The sequence below is a fragment of the Protopterus annectens genome, chromosome 2.part2 (genome assembly GCF_019279795.1).
Source record: "Protopterus annectens isolate FY-2018-M chromosome 2.part2, PAN1.0, whole genome shotgun sequence".
Taxonomy (NCBI): domain Eukaryota; kingdom Metazoa; phylum Chordata; order Ceratodontiformes; family Protopteridae; genus Protopterus; species Protopterus annectens.
The window spans coordinates 27920060-27939004 of record NC_056730.1 but is presented as its reverse complement, the minus strand read 5'-3'; the positions used below and the strand labels follow the sequence as shown (position 1 = coordinate 27939004).

At 35.6% G+C, this 18945-nt stretch overlaps 1 protein-coding gene across 1 annotated transcript in view; it reads left to right on the top strand.

The window, feature by feature from the left end:
* CMYA5 (cardiomyopathy associated 5) overlaps window positions 1-18945 on the top strand; it is a 704220-nt gene that overhangs the window by 534013 nt on the left and 151262 nt on the right. Inside the window, exon 7 of the mRNA XM_044063710.1 lies at window positions 10750-10899. Within this exon, the coding sequence (XP_043919645.1) occupies window positions 10750-10899 (150 nt within the window). The remainder of the gene's footprint in view (window positions 1-10749; window positions 10900-18945) is intronic.

Here is an 18945-nt window from a genome sequence, read left to right as displayed (position 1 = left end):
ACTAAGCTGGGCATAAATCCCTATGTCACTTGATGGGTTGCCAACTGGCTTACTGACAGAACCCAGACTGTAAAAGTAGCCAACTCCAAATCCAGCTCCAGACAAGTGACAAGTGGAGTACCTCAGGGTTCAGTCCTGAGACCGCTCTTGTTTGGCATCTACTTCTCTGAAGTACAGGTCAACATTAAAGGACTCTGGCTAACAAAGTTCACAGATGACTGCAAACTGGGAGCCATTATTGAATCCCTAAATGATGTGGATATTCTACAAAAGGGCATTACAGAAACATATGCTTGGTGCCAGAGACATGGGCTCAAGCTTAATGCCAAGAAGTGTATAGTTATCCCCTTTGGGAAAAAACATGTACCCATGAATTACCACATGGGGATGAACACAGGTACCAACAGTGGATTAGGAGACACAGGGACACAGGTGGTCAGTGGTCTGCAGCAGATAACACACCACAGTCACACAACCTTCTAATCCTCAACACTCATCCATAAGGGCTTCATCCAAGGAGTCCATTTTCATCCAACTTATCTCTGTTTAGAGACCCATTATTACACACTCTCCGCCCATTTGGTATGTACCCTTACAACAAGACATCTGCAACTGAAAGGCCAAAGGCCATGAAAACACTCACTAAAAAGGCCACAGATATACAAAGCAGATCGCGACAATAAAAACCAGCTATACAGCTATGTGTCTTGGTGTGCAGTTTGTTTTGGTCAACATGATCTGTCAATCATTTATCCTCTTACATTTATGCATGGAGTCATTGAACAAAATAACAACATTTAGCAATCAATTACAGTCAACAAGCTTAAGTTTTTTGTTGCTTAATCTGTTCAAAGCTGTGCTGTATATATAAGCTGTCTCAACATGTTATTTAATATTTAGACACAAAAAAATCTTTTTATACAACTGGGTAATGTTCTTATGCTCACCTTCCACTTTAGGTGATGGAGTTCAACCTCAACAGTACCTCCACAATGACAACAAACTGGATGGAGCCACTGAAATAAATGCCTCTAAAAAGAATCACGGATAGAGCAGATGTCCTATGCTGACTTTCTAAAAAACTAAAGCTATACTATGTATATACTCACTCTACAGCAATCTCTGCTTAACCTACAACCTACAAGGCCATTTCACCCTGAGCTGAGCTGGACATGCACCACCTAAAGAAATCCTCATCCCTCACAAAACATGCCAGGATGGGTTCCTGATTCACAGAGACAGAGATGCTCTGGAATATGGACTGCCCCATACATGTCACAAGCAGAGCAGCCAGCTGCCCTCTTCAAAACAAGAACCTTGGGGATGGGGGATGGGAGATTCACCCTGAGGATCCCACATCAGTCACTCTCTGCTGCTAGGGGCCAGGGAAGTAAATGTTTTATACATCCTATTTACTGTTGTGGTGAGGTTTAGATCCAAAGTCTCCAGAACAATTGCTAACATACTTTACATAAGATATTTACATTCAGTTATAAAAATATAGCAGACAATAACATATGATTGCATAAGATATTTACATAAGCATAGAGATTTAGACATACAATTTAAAGTATAGCAGGTAGTAGCATATGATGGTTTTTCATACAGTATGTTTAGTAGAGATAATATTGAAGATGTACTGAAGATAAGACAAGAAATGAAAAACTAAAAAAGAAGGAGAATATAGACAAGTTCATATGAGGTGCATTGACATTTTAAGGGAAAGCTTTTCAACTTATTATTATCATCAATAGTTTTTTTTATTTTTATTTGTGTATATAGGTAAGATTTTGGTTTTATTATCATTAAATAACAATCCAGACATCCTTTGAAATATATTGATGGAATCAAATAATTATGTTATTGAAGAATCATTTTCCTTTGTAGTAATAAGTACATCGTCTGCAAATAGTTGGCCTTTAGAAGTTATTTCCTCATTAAGCTCTAGTCATTCTATATTTTAATTTTTTCTTATATCATTAGCCCATGGCTCCATTATTAGGGTGAATAATAGAGGAGAGAGGGGACATCCTTGCTTGGTTCCTTTTATGATAGGTATTTTGGTTGAGATGTATGATCCTATTTTAATATATGCTAGGGCTCCTTATATAGATGTTTTAGTAAATCAATAAAACTTTTAAAGAAATTTAGACAGTCTAGTAAAATGAACAGATAGTACCAATCTATTGAATCGAATGCTGAATTTATGTCCACGCTTATTAATGCCAGATTATTCTTCTTTCTTTGAGAGTAATCAGTTAAGGCTAGAGTTCATTTGATGTTATCATAAGTGCCTCTATTAATCACAAAGCCTGTCTGGTCATCATCTATGAAATGTGGTAAGAATTTCTTTAGTCTTTCAGTATACATATTCATAAACATTTTATAATCCACATTCAATAGTGGGATGGGTCTATATGAAGAGCAAAGTTTAGGGTCTTTAGTAGGTTTTAGTATAGGTGATATAAATGTGTATTTCCAAGAAGGAGGCATTATAATGTCATTGTGAGCTGTGTTATAAACTTTGTGGGGTAAAGAGATAGCAATTTTAGGCGTAATTTTATATAACTCAGGAATAATTCCATCATTTCCTTTTGCTTTCTTTTGTTTAAGTTTGTTAATTTGAGTATATATATCTGCTAGGGAGAATTGTATATTTATGACTTCTGCCTGTTGCTTGTTGAGTTTGTTATAGAGATTTTTTATTAATACATTCTTTTATCTTATCTTAAGACTCTATGTTATGTGTTGTTTGATTCTGTGAAAGTGATCTCTAAATTCATCTGTTATGTCTTGTATACTATATACTTCCTTCTTCTTCCTCAAAGAGTATATCTCTTTAATATGATTATGTTTATTTATTCTTTTAGTTTTGTTCTTAAGATTAGTTAAGTGTTTGGGGTTTGATGAATAGGCAAGAAATTTGTATTTTTCTAAAGCGATCATAGTCTCATTTAGTTTATCTATTTCATCTGTAATGTTTTTAGATGTAAGCTTATCTTTATTTTTAAGGTATAACATATCTAGTTTATCTTGTATTGTTTTTAAATCTTTATCCCAATACTTCCTTTTGTTATAATACCATTTGTTTATTTGTCCATATAAGTAAGCTTTTAAAGCATCCCATGTGTATATGTCTAGAGTGTTAGATACTGAATTTATACTTATAAAATGTTGTACTTCTTCTTTTAAGAACGTTTGAAAATCTTTTAATTGTGTACGATATGCAGGAATTCTTTTTATTTGTACATTCGGTGTACTATTGACGCTAAGCTCAAACATAATATAATTTTGATCGGAAATTGGGCATGATATGATTTTACTGTTTGTTAAATCATTGATTATTTGTGTGGAGAGTATTATCCTATCTATTCCAGAATATGTTTTGTATTTGTTGGAATAGAATGTGTATTATAACGAGCTCTGATCTGTATAATCATGAATATCTTTTAGTTGATAAGAGTCCATGAATTTTATTAATTGTTTAGCCTGTGGCATTATTTTTCTTTTCCCTAAGGTACTAGAATCTTTTCCATCTAAAATACAGTTGAAATCCCCTGCCATGATGATATTTCCTTCAGACTGAGAAACTATTTGATTTAAATGTTGTTTAATAGTATTGGTTCCTATGCCGGGTAACCAATAGTTGTTAACTAGTGTATAACATTTTTTATTTATTTCAATTATAGCTAGACAGAGCATTCCTTTGTCATCTTGATATGACTTAATTATTCTAGGTAAAGGAAGTGATTTGTTCCAAAGAATAGCTACACCCCTTTTCTTTTTTGAATGTTCTGAACTTGCTATGACTGTCTGTTTGTTTGTGTTTAGAAATTTAGTATTGTCTTTCAATAAATGAGTTTCTTATAAAAAATCATGTTGGGTTTGTGTATGGCTAGATATTTAAATAGACATCCCCGTTTGATTGGGTTATTCATACCGGTTATGTTGATTGATAGGCCTTTAAGTGTGGCCATTGTTATATTTTTAACAGTATTAATGTAATTTGTGTCTTATCTGTATCATATATGTATTTTATGTATCCCTCTCCTAAATTAAAATTGTTTCATCTATAAACTTTGGTTCATGTTTCATAATGGGTAATATGTATGTTGCAATTATTGTAGCTTGTATTATAATGGATGTCAGGTGAAACATTTTTATAAAATTAGTTGTATATAGTAACTTATAGAAAAATAATGTAGCTCTCCGCCTGGAGTTAGAAACTCCTTGTCCCAGTGACATCAGTCACTCGGATCAAACCCTTAGACAGTAGCAACAAAACATAGCAACCACTTGTATATATTTAAGTAATTAAAACTAGGTAACATACAAGATATTATTTCTTCTTGTAACATAATGCAATTGATTAAGTATAACTCATCGGATATAACTATTCATTCTTGAAAAGAAAGTATAGTGTATGCATTAAATATAACTGAACTTTAAAGAAGACAGTCAATATAACCTAAATTAACAGGTTATTCCCATATGAATAGTGTAAGACCAACTTTGTTAATCAACTTTTCTATAATCATGTTAAACAATGTTTAACAAGGTGTTAACAGCTGTTATCTATTATCATTAGATTCCACTTTTGTTTCCCCTTACAGGTAAAGCTTGATATGTTCTAAAATAAATTGTTTCTTTACACTTTGCTACCTTAAAACATCATATACAGCCTTACTATCGATCTCAATGACACTATTACCTTTAATGTATGAGAGAGAGAGAAAAAACAAAAAAAACTTTTCACTATGAAGCTTATATAATCTTTCCCATTTGACAGCAAAAGGTAGTGATAATTGAGTTTGCAATGAAATAATTGCTTTAATCTTATAGCATGTGTCATGAAGCATTATTTAGCTGGTATAGTGATTTTATATATGTTATTATTGAGTTAGCTGTGATCTCCATACCGATTATCATTTCATTCTCTTTACAATAATATATTTTATAAAGCTCGTTGATGCACTCATCTGGTATTTTGCAAAGTTAATAAACATATCCTGCAGTGTAACATGTTTGCAATGTTTATAATGGGTTGTAAACGTCACTTTAGAATATCTTTCAGGAAATTATTCACAAATTAATTAGAATGTAAGCTGTTCTGACACATACAAAATGTGACATTAGATGTAACTGAATTATACTCTGGTTAAGTGATCATTCTCAAGCTGTGAAGCATTAGTTTTGTATTGCTACATGCAAGGTTGGCTGTCATTGCAGCTATTTAAAGCTTAAGACTAACAAGCAGTTTTCTATAGCTCAGATTGATAAAAAGCTATACTTTATTCCTAACCTGCCACAAACTAGATAACTAGATCAGACACTGCAGTATTAAACATCACTCATATCTAGGTATACATTCAGGTAAGCTAATGATGTAATCAAATGAACTTACTTTTTGTTTTTGAAAAATGTATCAAAAAGGCGAAATCTGCCTTTCCTTTGTCCATATGTTGTAATCCTCGTCGACTGACCTCTATTTTGATGATTTTGGGCTGTTTTGTAGGTTAATAAATGTTGATTTGAAGTTAAAAACTGTTTCCCGAAGATATTCAGGCTGTAGACTTCCTGGTTTAGTTTGTCTTGTGCTGACGTCATCAGTGCACATTGCATTGTTCTAAAGAGAAATGAAGCATCTGAAGAGATTTCCAAGCTGTTTCTAGGTTGTTCGAGCTAATTAAACTTGTGGATCATCCACGCGAGGAGATTTACAGCCCCAAAGTTGTCTCTTGATGAAAATCAGCGGGAAAACTGCAAAAAAAAAAAGGTTACATCGGCTTTTTTTTTGGATAGTAGCTTGTGAAGGAAAGGCTTTCAGGGTTCCTTACAGCCAGCACAAGTCTATTACAAACTGGAGGCATTCACACATAGGATATGGAATACAATATCACAATGAAAATCATAAACAAATGTCCTTTTGTTATTTCTCTTTTCTTATCATGCCCTCTTCCCACCCATTCTCCTATTTCATATGAAACATTCTAATAAAAACAGGGAAGGAAAAAAAACAGAACTGAAATTCAATGACATTATCTTCTTTCCTTTCCAGACATATGCAATATCAAGCCAGAAAGATATTAATTTCATGTAACACCAGAAAGTTGTTAAAAGACATGCTACACCAGAGCAGAAGGTTATTCAAATAACTATTCATAAAGCTCTATAGGGAGAAATAATACCCAATTAAAGAGTAAGGAAGATGTAGATAAATATAAATTGAGTATTTAACATCTAAAGCAGAACTTTTTTAGTCCATTTTACTTATATAGAGGATTGTTGTGCTTATATTTATAAAAATATAGAATCGATATACTATTTATATACTATTTCTAGAATGTCTATATTTAGGGGATAGATTATGTTATGTCAGCATTACTGTTTTATTATAATATGTAATGTTATCTAAGAATGACTGTTTGATACCATTACAGTTATAGAAGAGAGGGTAGTATATAACTGTATTCATAATAATTAAACTAAACTTATGGGATATATAATGATAAGAAACGCTTACCTTGCAGAGAAAGCACAACAGTAAAAGGCTTACTTATAACATAGTGTCCAAGGGTATAACTAGATGTAGAAGTATATTATGCTTTAGTTCATTTGTTTTTTAGTCTTTTTTGTTTATCTGTAGTTTTCCAGGTCAAGTTAGATGCCAATCTTTTAAGAGAAGGGTTTGCCCATTCCATTTCTTCTAATTTTTTCTAAGATCTTGTGATTTTTAACAAAAATCAGTGCAGAGTCTAGGTCCTCAAATACCTTGGGTCCTTCTGGGATGAAAATCTTCAGTTTTACAGGAAACAGAAGATGTGTCTTCACTTGTGCTTTCTTCAGTTCTTTGATCAGAGGTAAGAATATTTTCCTTTTGGCTATTACCATGGAAGAATAGTGATTGTCAAAACTTATTTTGTCATTGATTTTTATTGGAGACTAGGACCAGGCAGTTTTTAAAACTAATTATTTGTCAGATGAAGAAAGAAATTTGACTATAACAAATCTAGGTTGTTTTTTTTTTTTTTGTGGTATTAATAGCAATTAGTGATCGGTGGGCTCTTTCTATGCCAAATGACATAGCTTCTGTAGGATCAAGAGTTTTTGGTAGCCAGGTAGTAAGAAAACTTGTCATGTTATTTCCTTTTATGTTCTCAAGTAATCCAAAAATCCTTAAGTTGTTTCAATGAGATCTATTCTGAAGATCATCTAGTTTATTTTGTAGCATGGTGTTTTGCTTAAGTAAGAACTCTACATTATTATAATTTTCTATTATTCTGCCATCCATGTTATTTAGTGTTTCTGATATGCCTGTTATCTGGATTTTTAGATGTTTTAAGTTCTCGTGAAGTAGATCCATTTGTTCAGTTGTTTTTTTATTGAAGTGTTCTATTTTGACGTCAGTTTTATCAATCTTTGTATTTAAATCCTGGATATTTGTTATCAGAGTTTAAAGTTCTCTTTTGAGACTGGATTCTTGACTGCTTGTCTTTGTGAAGCTCATGTTGAATTTTTTCTTCAGATAAGAAGTAGTTTTCCAAATATAATTTTGAATGGAAAATCTGTCTTCTTTTTATTTTTTTCTAGATATTGTTCTAGATGATGTTGATCATTATAGGTTTAGCCAAAAAAAGTTCCAAATTTTTAGTTAGAAGACAAAATTCCAGTGTAGATAAGATTTCTTTAATGGAGTTACTGAATTCTGCTGCTACCCTGTGCCCATCTTGGCCACACCCCATATTCTGAAGAAGTTCTGATGATCTTAACATGAATGAACGCTCTTAATATTATGTATATATACTTAAAATGTGATCTGTGTTTATCTGTGTTCTTACTGTTTGTTTACTTAAACTTTTTTTGGGAGCTTTTCTCCTCAGCTCTCTGCTGAAAAAGGGCTTCTAAGAACCCAAACAGACTAACCCGGCTAACACATGAAAAATAAAATAAATAAATAAATAAATATTAATCCAATGTCTGTATCATTTTTCTAATTGCCGTAGAGTTCTATACTAAGTTTATCACAGTGGAAGTTACTGTTTTATAGTTTAATTTCTTCCTGATTGCAATTTTATTATACTGTGTGTATATATATATATATATATATATATATATATATATATATATATATATATATATATATATATACATATATATATATATATATATATATATATATATATATATATATATATGTGTGTGTGTGTATATATATATATATATATATATATATATATATATATATATATATATATATATATTCATATTCTGTGGTTAAAGACTGTATTCCAGATTTCCAACCAACTTTTCATTTTAATGATCTAAGCCATTCACCACCATCATTTGTTTCATGCAAATGCATGCGCAGTCCAGTGGCAATATTCATGCCCATCTTTTCATTGAAAATTGGTGCAATTAAGATACCAAAACCAAGTATGATGTCATAATTTGGTACTTCTTTCTGCATGTCTTCACCCCCTTCCTTTAGTATATAGACCTGGATGTGCTGCGGTGGTGGTGCTGCGGTAGCGTTGTTGCCTCACAGTAATACGTTGTCCTGTTCGATTCTCAGCTAGAGCGTCTTCTGTGTGGAGATGTGTGAATGGGTGTACTTTCGTTGAAGGCTGTGCATCAGGGCTGGCAACTCGGCATGTAAAAATCTACTGCCAATCATTAGCAGACCAGAGTTCTGCTGTGGTGACCCCTAACCGGGAAAAAGCCAAAAGACACAACAACAACCTAGATGTGCTGTGTGTTTTGTCTAACAGTGAGTATTGACAACTTGATCACTCACTTGTGACCATTTAATCATAAATAATGCAGCAGATCTGCTACAGAAAAGATCTACTTTAGTGACGTAGGGGTCTTCTTACCTGATGTGTAATACTTTATACATCTGTTTGTAAATCAGCCTTAAGTAGTGCATTTGATTTCACTTATACCAACAATGTCTATGTGACACGCTGGTATTTTTCTTAATACTTTTTGTTCGATTCTCGGCTGGAGTGCCTTCTGCGTGGAGTCTGCATGTCCTCCCCATAGTCGAGTGGCCTCTGAAATACATGCGTTAATGGGCATGCCTTCTCTGAATGTTGGGCATCGGGTTGGCAACTCAGCACCAAAAATTGACTGCCAATCATTAGCGGACCGGAGTTCTGCTGTGGCGACCCCTAACCGGGAAAAGCTGAAAAGACAAGCAACAACAACTTTTTTCTCCAGGTGGTAAAATGTTCATACATACCAGGGTTAATCTTAGGTTGCTGCTTTTTGCAATGAAGTGCAGAATCATCAGGGACTGGACTTCCAAGCAATTTTTACCCATTGGCTTTATCAGTTCATTTTCAGGTGTGCCTTCTTTTCTGCATTATTTACTTCACTAGATTGGTCTCTCTACTTTACTGTTTCTGCATTGATATATTGTTATGGGGATTTGTGGTCCACAACCAACCATCTTCCTTTCTTCACATGGCTTGGGGAAAACTATTTTAAAGTTATGACATATCATTAATGTGAAAATGGAAAGATATAATCTTCTTCTTCTTCTCCTGGTTAGGGATCACCACAGAGGATCACCTGTCCGCTCATGATTGGCAGTGGAGTTTTACGTTGTTGAGTTGCCAGCCTGGTGCGCAACCTTCCACATAAGACACACACATGCACTCACTCACACCTAGGGCCAATTTAGTGTCCAATACACCTACAGCATGTCTTTGGGATGTGGAAGGAAACTGGAGCACCCAGAGGAAACCCACATGACCACAGGGAGGACATGCAGACTCCGCACAGAAGGCACCCCAGATGAGGATCGAACCAGAGAGCCTCTTGCTGTGAGGCAAAAATGAATAGATATAATAATACAACAAAAATAAATATAAAATAAATAGTAATATTTCCTTTGATAGCCACATTGCCACAGTAGTCAGGAAGTCCTTCTACGTGGCACACCTCATCATAAAAGGATTCTCATCCAGGAAAAAAGAGGTCATTGTTCCCCTCTACTCGTCACTCATTAGACCCATTATACAGTACAATGCCCCTTTTGGAATGTACCTCACAAGACATCTGCAGCAGCTGGAAAGGCCGCAGAAGTACCTCACAAAGAGGATTACTGGCCTTAAACAAATGCCCTACACTGACCGCCTCAAAAAACTCCAGCTTTACTCCATAGCATATCGCCTACTCTGAGGTGATCTCTGCCTAACATATAAAGCTATGTCAAACCCAGAGCTGTTGGACATGCTACACCCCAATCCCTCCAAGCTACATGCTCTAGGGACCTAAATCTTGTCACCACAATAAACAGGACATGCTGGAGGGATAGATTCCTGTCCCAGAGACTTCCTATACTCTGGAACAAGCTACCCATCTATGACAAGCAAAGTTCTTCATTAGCACTCTTCAAGAAAAATCTTGATGAGTGGATGGGAAATAGGAAATACACCCCGAGGATCACTTCTGTGTCTCTGCTGGACAGTGGCACAGGAAAATAACTTTTTTGGGTGGCGTAAGCTATGGTACCTTGCTGGCTAGGCTAACGTAGGCCCTTGGGCCGATAGCCTAGTACCTACCTATGAACCTATAATATAATACATGGCAATAGTACTTCTCCTTTTCCTTAAGACTATGAAAAAAAATCAAACACTATGATTATTTGCTGTGTAATGTTATGAATGTGCCCTTCTGGCTAGTGAATGTTGAACATAAAACATTACTTTTGTATGATTTTTTTCTTTTTTTTTTTTGTTTTAGTTCCACATACCCCCAAAATTATTCCCCAGGAACCAAACTCTGCTACTAGCACTTCTGTGACCGTCTACTGGAAACTGAATGAAAACGATGTCATTGATTGCTTCCAGGTGTACTGCATGGAAGAACACCAGGGAGACAAAGAGCGAGGTGGTAAGTGGTGCCGAACCGTCTTTGAAAAGGGTTTTAAATAGTGTTTAATGCCATAGGTGAAGAAGAATAACCATGTCTCAAATTTTTTTCAACAATCCAATTTTTGAGCTGTGGCTTGAATGACCTGTTATGCTGATGATATTCGTTATGGTTATCTATTTTTGGAATTTAACAATATTCCACGAACTATGCTTAACTGTTTTCACAATGCCATCAAAAACATTATTTAAGCTATTTCCATTAATTTCAGTAATGCTTCCTTGTGTTTTATTACATATCTGGTTAACAAAGCAGTAACAACAACTTTTATTTTTTTTTAATATGCATGAGTTGTAAATATCTCCATGAGAATAAACACATTTCCAGGAAGACCCAAAGTTCACATACAAATTCATGAACTTAACACAATAAATACAAAATATCATGCTCACAAATAAAGTGCGAATACTTTAATAATGAATGTAAATAACATTTTATAAATATAGTGTAGACTCTGTCTTCTCTTGCTTGGTCTCAGGTATGATTTTATAAAGCACTTTTTATACTTATTTTTCATGTACCTGCACTGTGTGGTTTTTTGGTACCCTTGTGACTTTCCTCGATATTATTATTTATTTATTTATTTATTCATTTATTTATTTATTTATTCATTTATTTAAACTTGTTAATGAAGGTTATGCACTGATCCTAAAGGACCAATTCCAGTCAATATCTTGCTGCAAAGAACACAAGGAGAAAGACTACATTAAAACAAAAGTGTAGAATAAATATCTTGAGGAAATAATAATAAAGTAATAGAAAAGAAATGCTACAAAACCTGAAGGATCACGTGCAAATACGTACAAAGTAAATAATATACAAGTTGAGGGAAATTGTTGACATAGTTGAACTTTGGGAATATTGAACATTTTTAGTTTTGGCACGAGTGATCGAATAGACAGAAGATCATAGGGTGCTGGCATTTTTTTATACAAAATTGGGGTATAACAGGGACTGGGACTTTTGCCCTTTCCCTGCTGTTATGCCATCTCAGATTTGATTATATAAGTAACACGGGGTATGAGGGGTCCAGTCTCTCCCACCCTCTTGGGTGCAAGGGAGCTTGCTCCATGTAAAATAACAGTTTTTTTTTTTTTGTTTTGCTTTTCATAATTTTGAGTTTTGATCTGGAGAGATCGATCCTTTGTGAGTAAAATACTTGAGTTTCAATTATATGGACCACGCTCAAACAGAGAATGTATGCAGAAGTGGAAGCATTAATACTTGCAGAAATAGATTCTATTATGTAATAGTGACACCCAGTTATCATGTTACATGTCCTCAGTTGCAAATCTTCAAAAGTTGTCAGCTACATAGAAAGTAATGTGGCATCTTGAAACAAGTATTTTTGCTGGGGGCAAGACCTTCGTCCCCTCAATCTACATATAGTAACTCCATGACTGGACAATGTTTGGGAATGGAGAAACTCCCCAAAATAATGCACAGTGCTTTGGGAAATCATTTATTTTGCTCAAGCCTGAGTGAGCAAGTGTTTTTTTAACATGCTGTGCTTTGGGAGTCTCAAAAAACTCTCCTGGTATTGACCAAGGACCCTTACAAAGAGCAAGACATATTGGTCCTTTGTAAAAATGTTGTTTTATAGTTTTACAGCTGTGTTATATTGTTCTACTCATATTACAGCTATATTGGTGAGCATATTGTTAATATTACTACAAAGAGTTCTCTTTCATTCTCTCTCTCTCTCTTTACACACACACACACACACACACACACACACATATATATATATATATATACATACATATATATCTGCAGCAGGGCTATCCACATAGTGGTATAAACCTTGGCTCGAGATGATTGTCACTGTTGAAGTGACACCCTGACTCCATGTGCAAAACTGTGAAAAGAATGGATGGATGTATATATATATATATATATATATATATATATATTTTTTTTTTTTTAAATATCTGTATGATCCTATAATGAAAGGTTGATTACTTAAACACAAATGGCAGAACAAAAAAGAGAGAATCACAAAACACTGAATGACTCATAAGAGTGACTCAAAAAACATTGAATACTTGTCTCCCACTAAAACAAGCCCTATATCAATAAACATCAGCTGTAAACCCAAGGTCAAGTGTCACCTTTGTAGTGGTACTATTAGGAAACTATTAATTAGTAATGTAACGTGTAGGGTTAGAGGTAGGGGTCAGGTTAGGGTTAGGGGTAGGGTTATGGTTACAGGTAGGGGTAGGGTTATGCTTAGGGTTAGGGGTTGGGTTATGGTTAGGGCTAGGGGTAGGGTATAGTTAGGGGTAGGTATAGGGTTATGGTTAGGGTTAGGGGTAGGGTTATGGTTAGGGCTAGGGGTAGGATATGGTTAGGGTTAGGGCTAGGGGTAGGGTATGGTTAGGGTTAGAGTATGGTAGGGCTAGGGTTAGGGTTAGGGTTATGGTTAGGGCTAGGGGTAGGGTTATGGTTAGGGGTAGGCATAGGAATTCGGTTAGGGTTATGGTTAGGGGTAAAGTTAGGGTTAGAGGTAGGGTTAAGGTTATGGTTGGCACACAGGAGTCATGTGGTTAGGGTTAGGGTTAGGGTTAGGGTTAGGGTTATGGTTAGGGTTAGGGTTAGAGGTAGGGTTAAGGTTATGGTTGGCACACAGAAGTCATGTGGTGTGGGGGGAAGTATCTGCCTCTATCTCCTTATACTTGTGTGCTATGCTTGTTAGTGTACCCTTTTTACCCTTTGCTTGTATGTTGTGTGGGATGTTTTGCAGGTACCCTAATGTTTATGGACATCAGGCTAGTTTTTACTCTTTGTGTTTGTAAAGTATAGCCAAACAATCCACTTATGCTATACTGACGAGGATAGTAAAAGGCAGAAACATGGCATGTCTATAGCTAGTTGGGTTTGGTTTTATTGGGCTGAATGTACCCTAAAGACTTAAAAGTAAAAAGTCATGGGCATTCAGAAGCCATGTAGCTGAACCACTAGAATGTCCTTAATGAGTCATTGTGTATGTCCCACAGGCTTCAACTGCAGCAGGTTTAATGCATTGTACAGTGAAGACTCAAGCTTGACTGGGCCTCTCTTGCAGTTGTTTACTGATAGGTTACTAACTAAGGATATTTCAGGCCTAAAGACTCTGAGGTACCAAGAAAGGTTAGCAGCTCTATCCCTTTACTCAGTATCATATAGACTCCTGAGGAGTAATTTTACAGTGCTCACCTCACTATTAGAAATCACATTGTTCCTGAGCTGTTGTATCTCCACAGTCTAACAGCTTAGCAAATACCAGAAATGAGGACCTACGTCTTCACCAGCAGATAAATAAAATGCAATTGAGATGTATTTGTTGCACAGTGCCCCCCCTTGTCTGGAGTAAGCTAGACAGGTTAAGCAGTGCAGTGCATTATCATCATTCAGACACAACGGGGGTGACTGGATGGTTACCTCTAAATTGACCCAGAGTCCAACTGGCCAAGCCCTCATTTACAAAGGACTACAACCTGTGGGTGAGTATTGGCAACAGTAAATTGTCTTGAAGCTCCAGTGAATCCTATGAAAATGCAGTGTGATCATCATTATATGCATTAATGAGTTAAGGAAAACAATATCTTTCAATACTTTCCTAATCGTTCGAACAGCCTCTGTCACAGAAAAGACAATTGTGTGAGAAAAGTCTTTACATCCGCTAACCCTGCCACTTTTGTGTTCTTAAACCTAGTGGCTCTAGAGATGACTTCCTTTATGTAAATGTGACATCAAACTTCCCTCCCATACCTCTTTCATTGCATCTTGCCAGCTATCACAAAAATATTACTTGGTGAAGGTATTTCCTTTAAATAATTAAATTATTTTATCCTCGTATTGTTCCATAGACCTGGAATCCTGACTATCCACAGGGGCTGGGGTTTGCATAATGGTTAAAGTGTTTACCTCACAGACCCAAGTACTGCGTTTAATTTTCACCTTTGAAGGAAAGTTTTCTAGGCTTAAAATAGCCCACAAGGGCAGATAGTCCACTATGACCCTATGAACTACAGCTACAGCCATTATCCTCAGACAGCAGAGTTTAACAGACTTTTATTTTTTAGGCATTGCACTCATGCAGCTTCTTCCCCCATCACCCTAACCTATTATTTCGCGTGTAAAACAATTTGCACCATAATAATAATGATAATGTAGGTGCAAGCCTGCACTGTACCTAGAGTAGTACTTGCATTTCATCTTTAACTCATTTGTGCCCTATTTAAATGTGGTCATGGATAGGTCACCTGTCGGTAAACAGGTGAACAGTAATGTCTATATCGATATCTAACACACCTCTGTATCCCTATTCTACATACGTCTCACATACAATAGAAAATGCAGGGATGAAGTCTCTTTCTCCAGTCATTTTGCACTGGAACTCTTTATACAATGTCTGAATTGCTTGTTGCTGACTGAGAATTTCCTTTTAAGTGGCATCAATGACTCCAAATGAAAGATGCAGATATTTAGAGGAAATGCTCTCCACACATAAAATAGTCAGTGAGCATCTCAGTACCTCCAGCAGAACGTATGCTCAGGTTTTCACACTCAAGTCCTTTAGTGCTATTGGACATGTACCTTGAATCACTGCAACACACAGATAGAAATAACAGGTAGTAGACACAATGAAACAAGGTAATACCTCATCTACTATGGCAATCCTTAAAGCCAAAACAGAACCTATTGGAAAAGCTATCATAACTGGTAACTCTATAATTAGCCTTCACAAAACTGCATAAAGAGAAGTGAACATGTACTACCTCCCTGGAGCTAAGATTAATTTTGACTTTTAGCTGTGCATGTTAGAGTCAAAGATACTAAATCATTCTCTCTTGCAAAGGGGTGTGGCTGACCTTATTGGTGTCCTTACTCAAGATAGAAAATCCTTTGCAGATAGAGACATCCTTCTGTCATTATTGATGATGGCTGTCCTTTTTGATGTCATTTTACTCAAGATGGAAAATCCTTTGCAGATAGAGACATCCTTCCTTCATCAATGATGATGATGGCACAGGGGGTGTGGCTGACCTTTTTGGTGTCCTTTTACTCAAGCTGGAAAATCCTTTGCAGATAAAGACATCCTTCTGTCATCATTGATGATGGCACAGGGGGTGTGGCTGACCTTTTTGGTGTCATTTTACTCAAGATGGAAAATCATTTGCAGATAGAGACATCCTTCCTTCATCAATGATGATGATGGCACGGGGGGTGTGGCTGACCTTATTGGTGTCCTTACTCAAGATGGAAAATCCTTTGCAGATAGAGACATCCTTCCTTCATCAATGGTGATGGCACATAAATATGTAGAAAAGATTATGGGTTTCAACAGCTGGAAAAAACTTTAGTGTTGATTTGGTGATCATTGCCTGTGTACTTTGGAGTAAAGTAATTGTATGTGGACAAGACTTACTTATCAGGGATGTGGTACACCTCTCAATGAACAAGGAGGTGGCATGTCCATTTTCATAAGTTAATCCTTCAAAAACAAGGTTATATAAACAACTTGTGGACATAACGTACTCCATACCTGGGTAGGGAAAGAAGGAAAGACAGAACGAACAGAAGCTATGGCTTTGTAATGCCTTCTTACACTACCCCCATGTATCTTTGAACCTTTACCTTAACAGGAAATACATTTTGACCTTGTGACCTAAATTATCCTTTGAATGAGATGTTAAGCCAGAGTTCCATATGCCTGAGTTTGTGGTAGTTCAAGTGGATGTAAAAGATTCCGCAGTACTTATTGAAAAGAAAATGGGGTCTTTATTCTTAAAAGAAAAAAAATGTACGTTTTCATCATACATCATTATTTATAATATTAACAGAGACATTTATATGCTTTCTTATTAATTATCACGTATGCTTTTTTTAGAGAATGGGCTTACTGTACATCAGTATCCTGACTGGAGAATGAGAGTTCTCCAGCAGGGTATTACTGTACAAGTAATGCCCGCTGAGAAACGAGTCAATCGCTTCATGGAAGCTTATCAAGCCACTGTGGAGCTTGGACTGAGAAAAACAGAATGCCCGCCATTATTTTACGTTCACTAAGCAGCTCTTTTGCTGTTTAGTGAGTGTAAAATAAAACAAAAGTAAAAAAAGTGTGTGTATATGTTTGTATGTGAAAGTGTGTGCGTGTATGAGTGAGAGAGAAAGATTGGTTGAGCTACTATTTTATGCTCACTAAGCAATGCTTTTGCTGTTTAGTAAAAGTAAAATTTAAAAAAATGTGTGTATATGTTAGTGAGTGAAAATGTATGCCTGTATGAGTGTGAGAGGCAGATCGGTTAAGCTGCTATTTTACACTGGCTAAGTAGCGCTTCTGCTGTTGAAAGTAAGAAAGAGCGATGCCTGTGGCATCAGGCCTCTTAACACTCATGGGTGGGCGTTAATTATTCATTAACACACATCCTGTCAGGCATTATTGCTTGCTTAACCTCACCCTTTCATCCACAGCCAGAACTTTATTTCTTTGATCTTATAATTAAAATCTCACTTCTTATTAATTAATGACTCGCTCTATTTTACTTTCCAGAAAAAATATACACAGGCAAATAATTTCCTATCAAGTTTTTCTCTGTATACATTCTTTTACATTGTGTTTACAATGCAAACTCACTTACATTGCTATTGTTTCAGTATTTTAATTACTTCTTCTTTTCTTGCTGTTTGTTCAAAACTCATTTGTCCTGAGATATTTTACAAAAAATACCTAATCATCTCTTTCTCTGCACAAGCATTACATTTCCTGATATCATATGTTTTTGCATTTTGTTAGCCTTTTCACTGGTAAATTATTTAAAGTCAATTATCACAAGAAATCTTGAAATTCACACTTCTCCCAACATTTTCTTTCTTTCTTCTATCACCTTTTTTATTATGTCAGAAAGTTCAGCGTACCATTTTTCTGTTTTTCTGGTTCTTCAGCTTTTATTACTTTCAATTCCTTAATATTTTTTAATATTTTACTACTTCCCTTTCTTTTCTGTCATGTTTTTTTTCTTTTCTGTTGTGTTTAGTATTTCTCCATACCTTATATTCAGTTCATATACAACCACTCTTTCCTTTTCGTGTACCATCATAGTCAACACCAGATATGAATGTAAAGATGTCAAGAATATGGTTTATTAATTGTAAACCACATTCATTATAGGCCGTTATCCATGTCCTCCTTTTTACAGAGTTTAGTCTAGACCTCCACATTTTCCAAAGGCTATTTCTAACAATTATTTTTCTAAAGAGGATGCCAAAGAAAAACACCCCTATATGCTTCAATTCCCTTAATATCACTGAATGAATAATACCTATTATTTGTTACAGATCAAACTATAAAGCATCCATGCAAGCATTACTTCCTTTATTTCATCAAAAAATGTATTTCCATTGTTTTTCTTTCTTGTACTAGTTCCTTAATAACTGCCTGAAACCTGTTCTGATATGCTCTCATCATTATTTTGCATTATGTTATGATCAGTGATGTGTAAAGTAACAGCTGTCCAGTTTATTTATTTTTCTCTTTCCCTTTCTCTATAATATTTCTATATGTCCAGCCGAGCATTTCTAGACTTGAGGAAAGCATGTCATAAGAAATACTCTGTTTCTCATCTGTTCCTGGTACTGTGACTTTCCTACTTTTACCTATGTCCCTATCCAATTTTTTGCATTAGCATCCTTTTCTGAGTCATCTGGGACACTTCTTACTTGCCATACTGCTAAGAGTCCCTCAGGAGCCATTTTACCCCTAACTCACTCAACATCTTGATCATATCTGCTGTGACTTCATCTAAGCCTCCTGCTTTCCCTCATTTTCCTTATTACTTCTTCTAGGGTGCGCTCTTCTTCCTCTTTCATGATAGGTTGTCTGTGAGGCAGTGCAGCTTCTCTTTGGGCTTTCTTCATTTGGAAGGTGCTGGAAATACTCCTTCCATGTCCCTTTTATATCCTGTGGAATGGTGATGAGGTTGTTGCAAGCATCCCTTAAGAATGGAATCTGATGACTATTTCCTT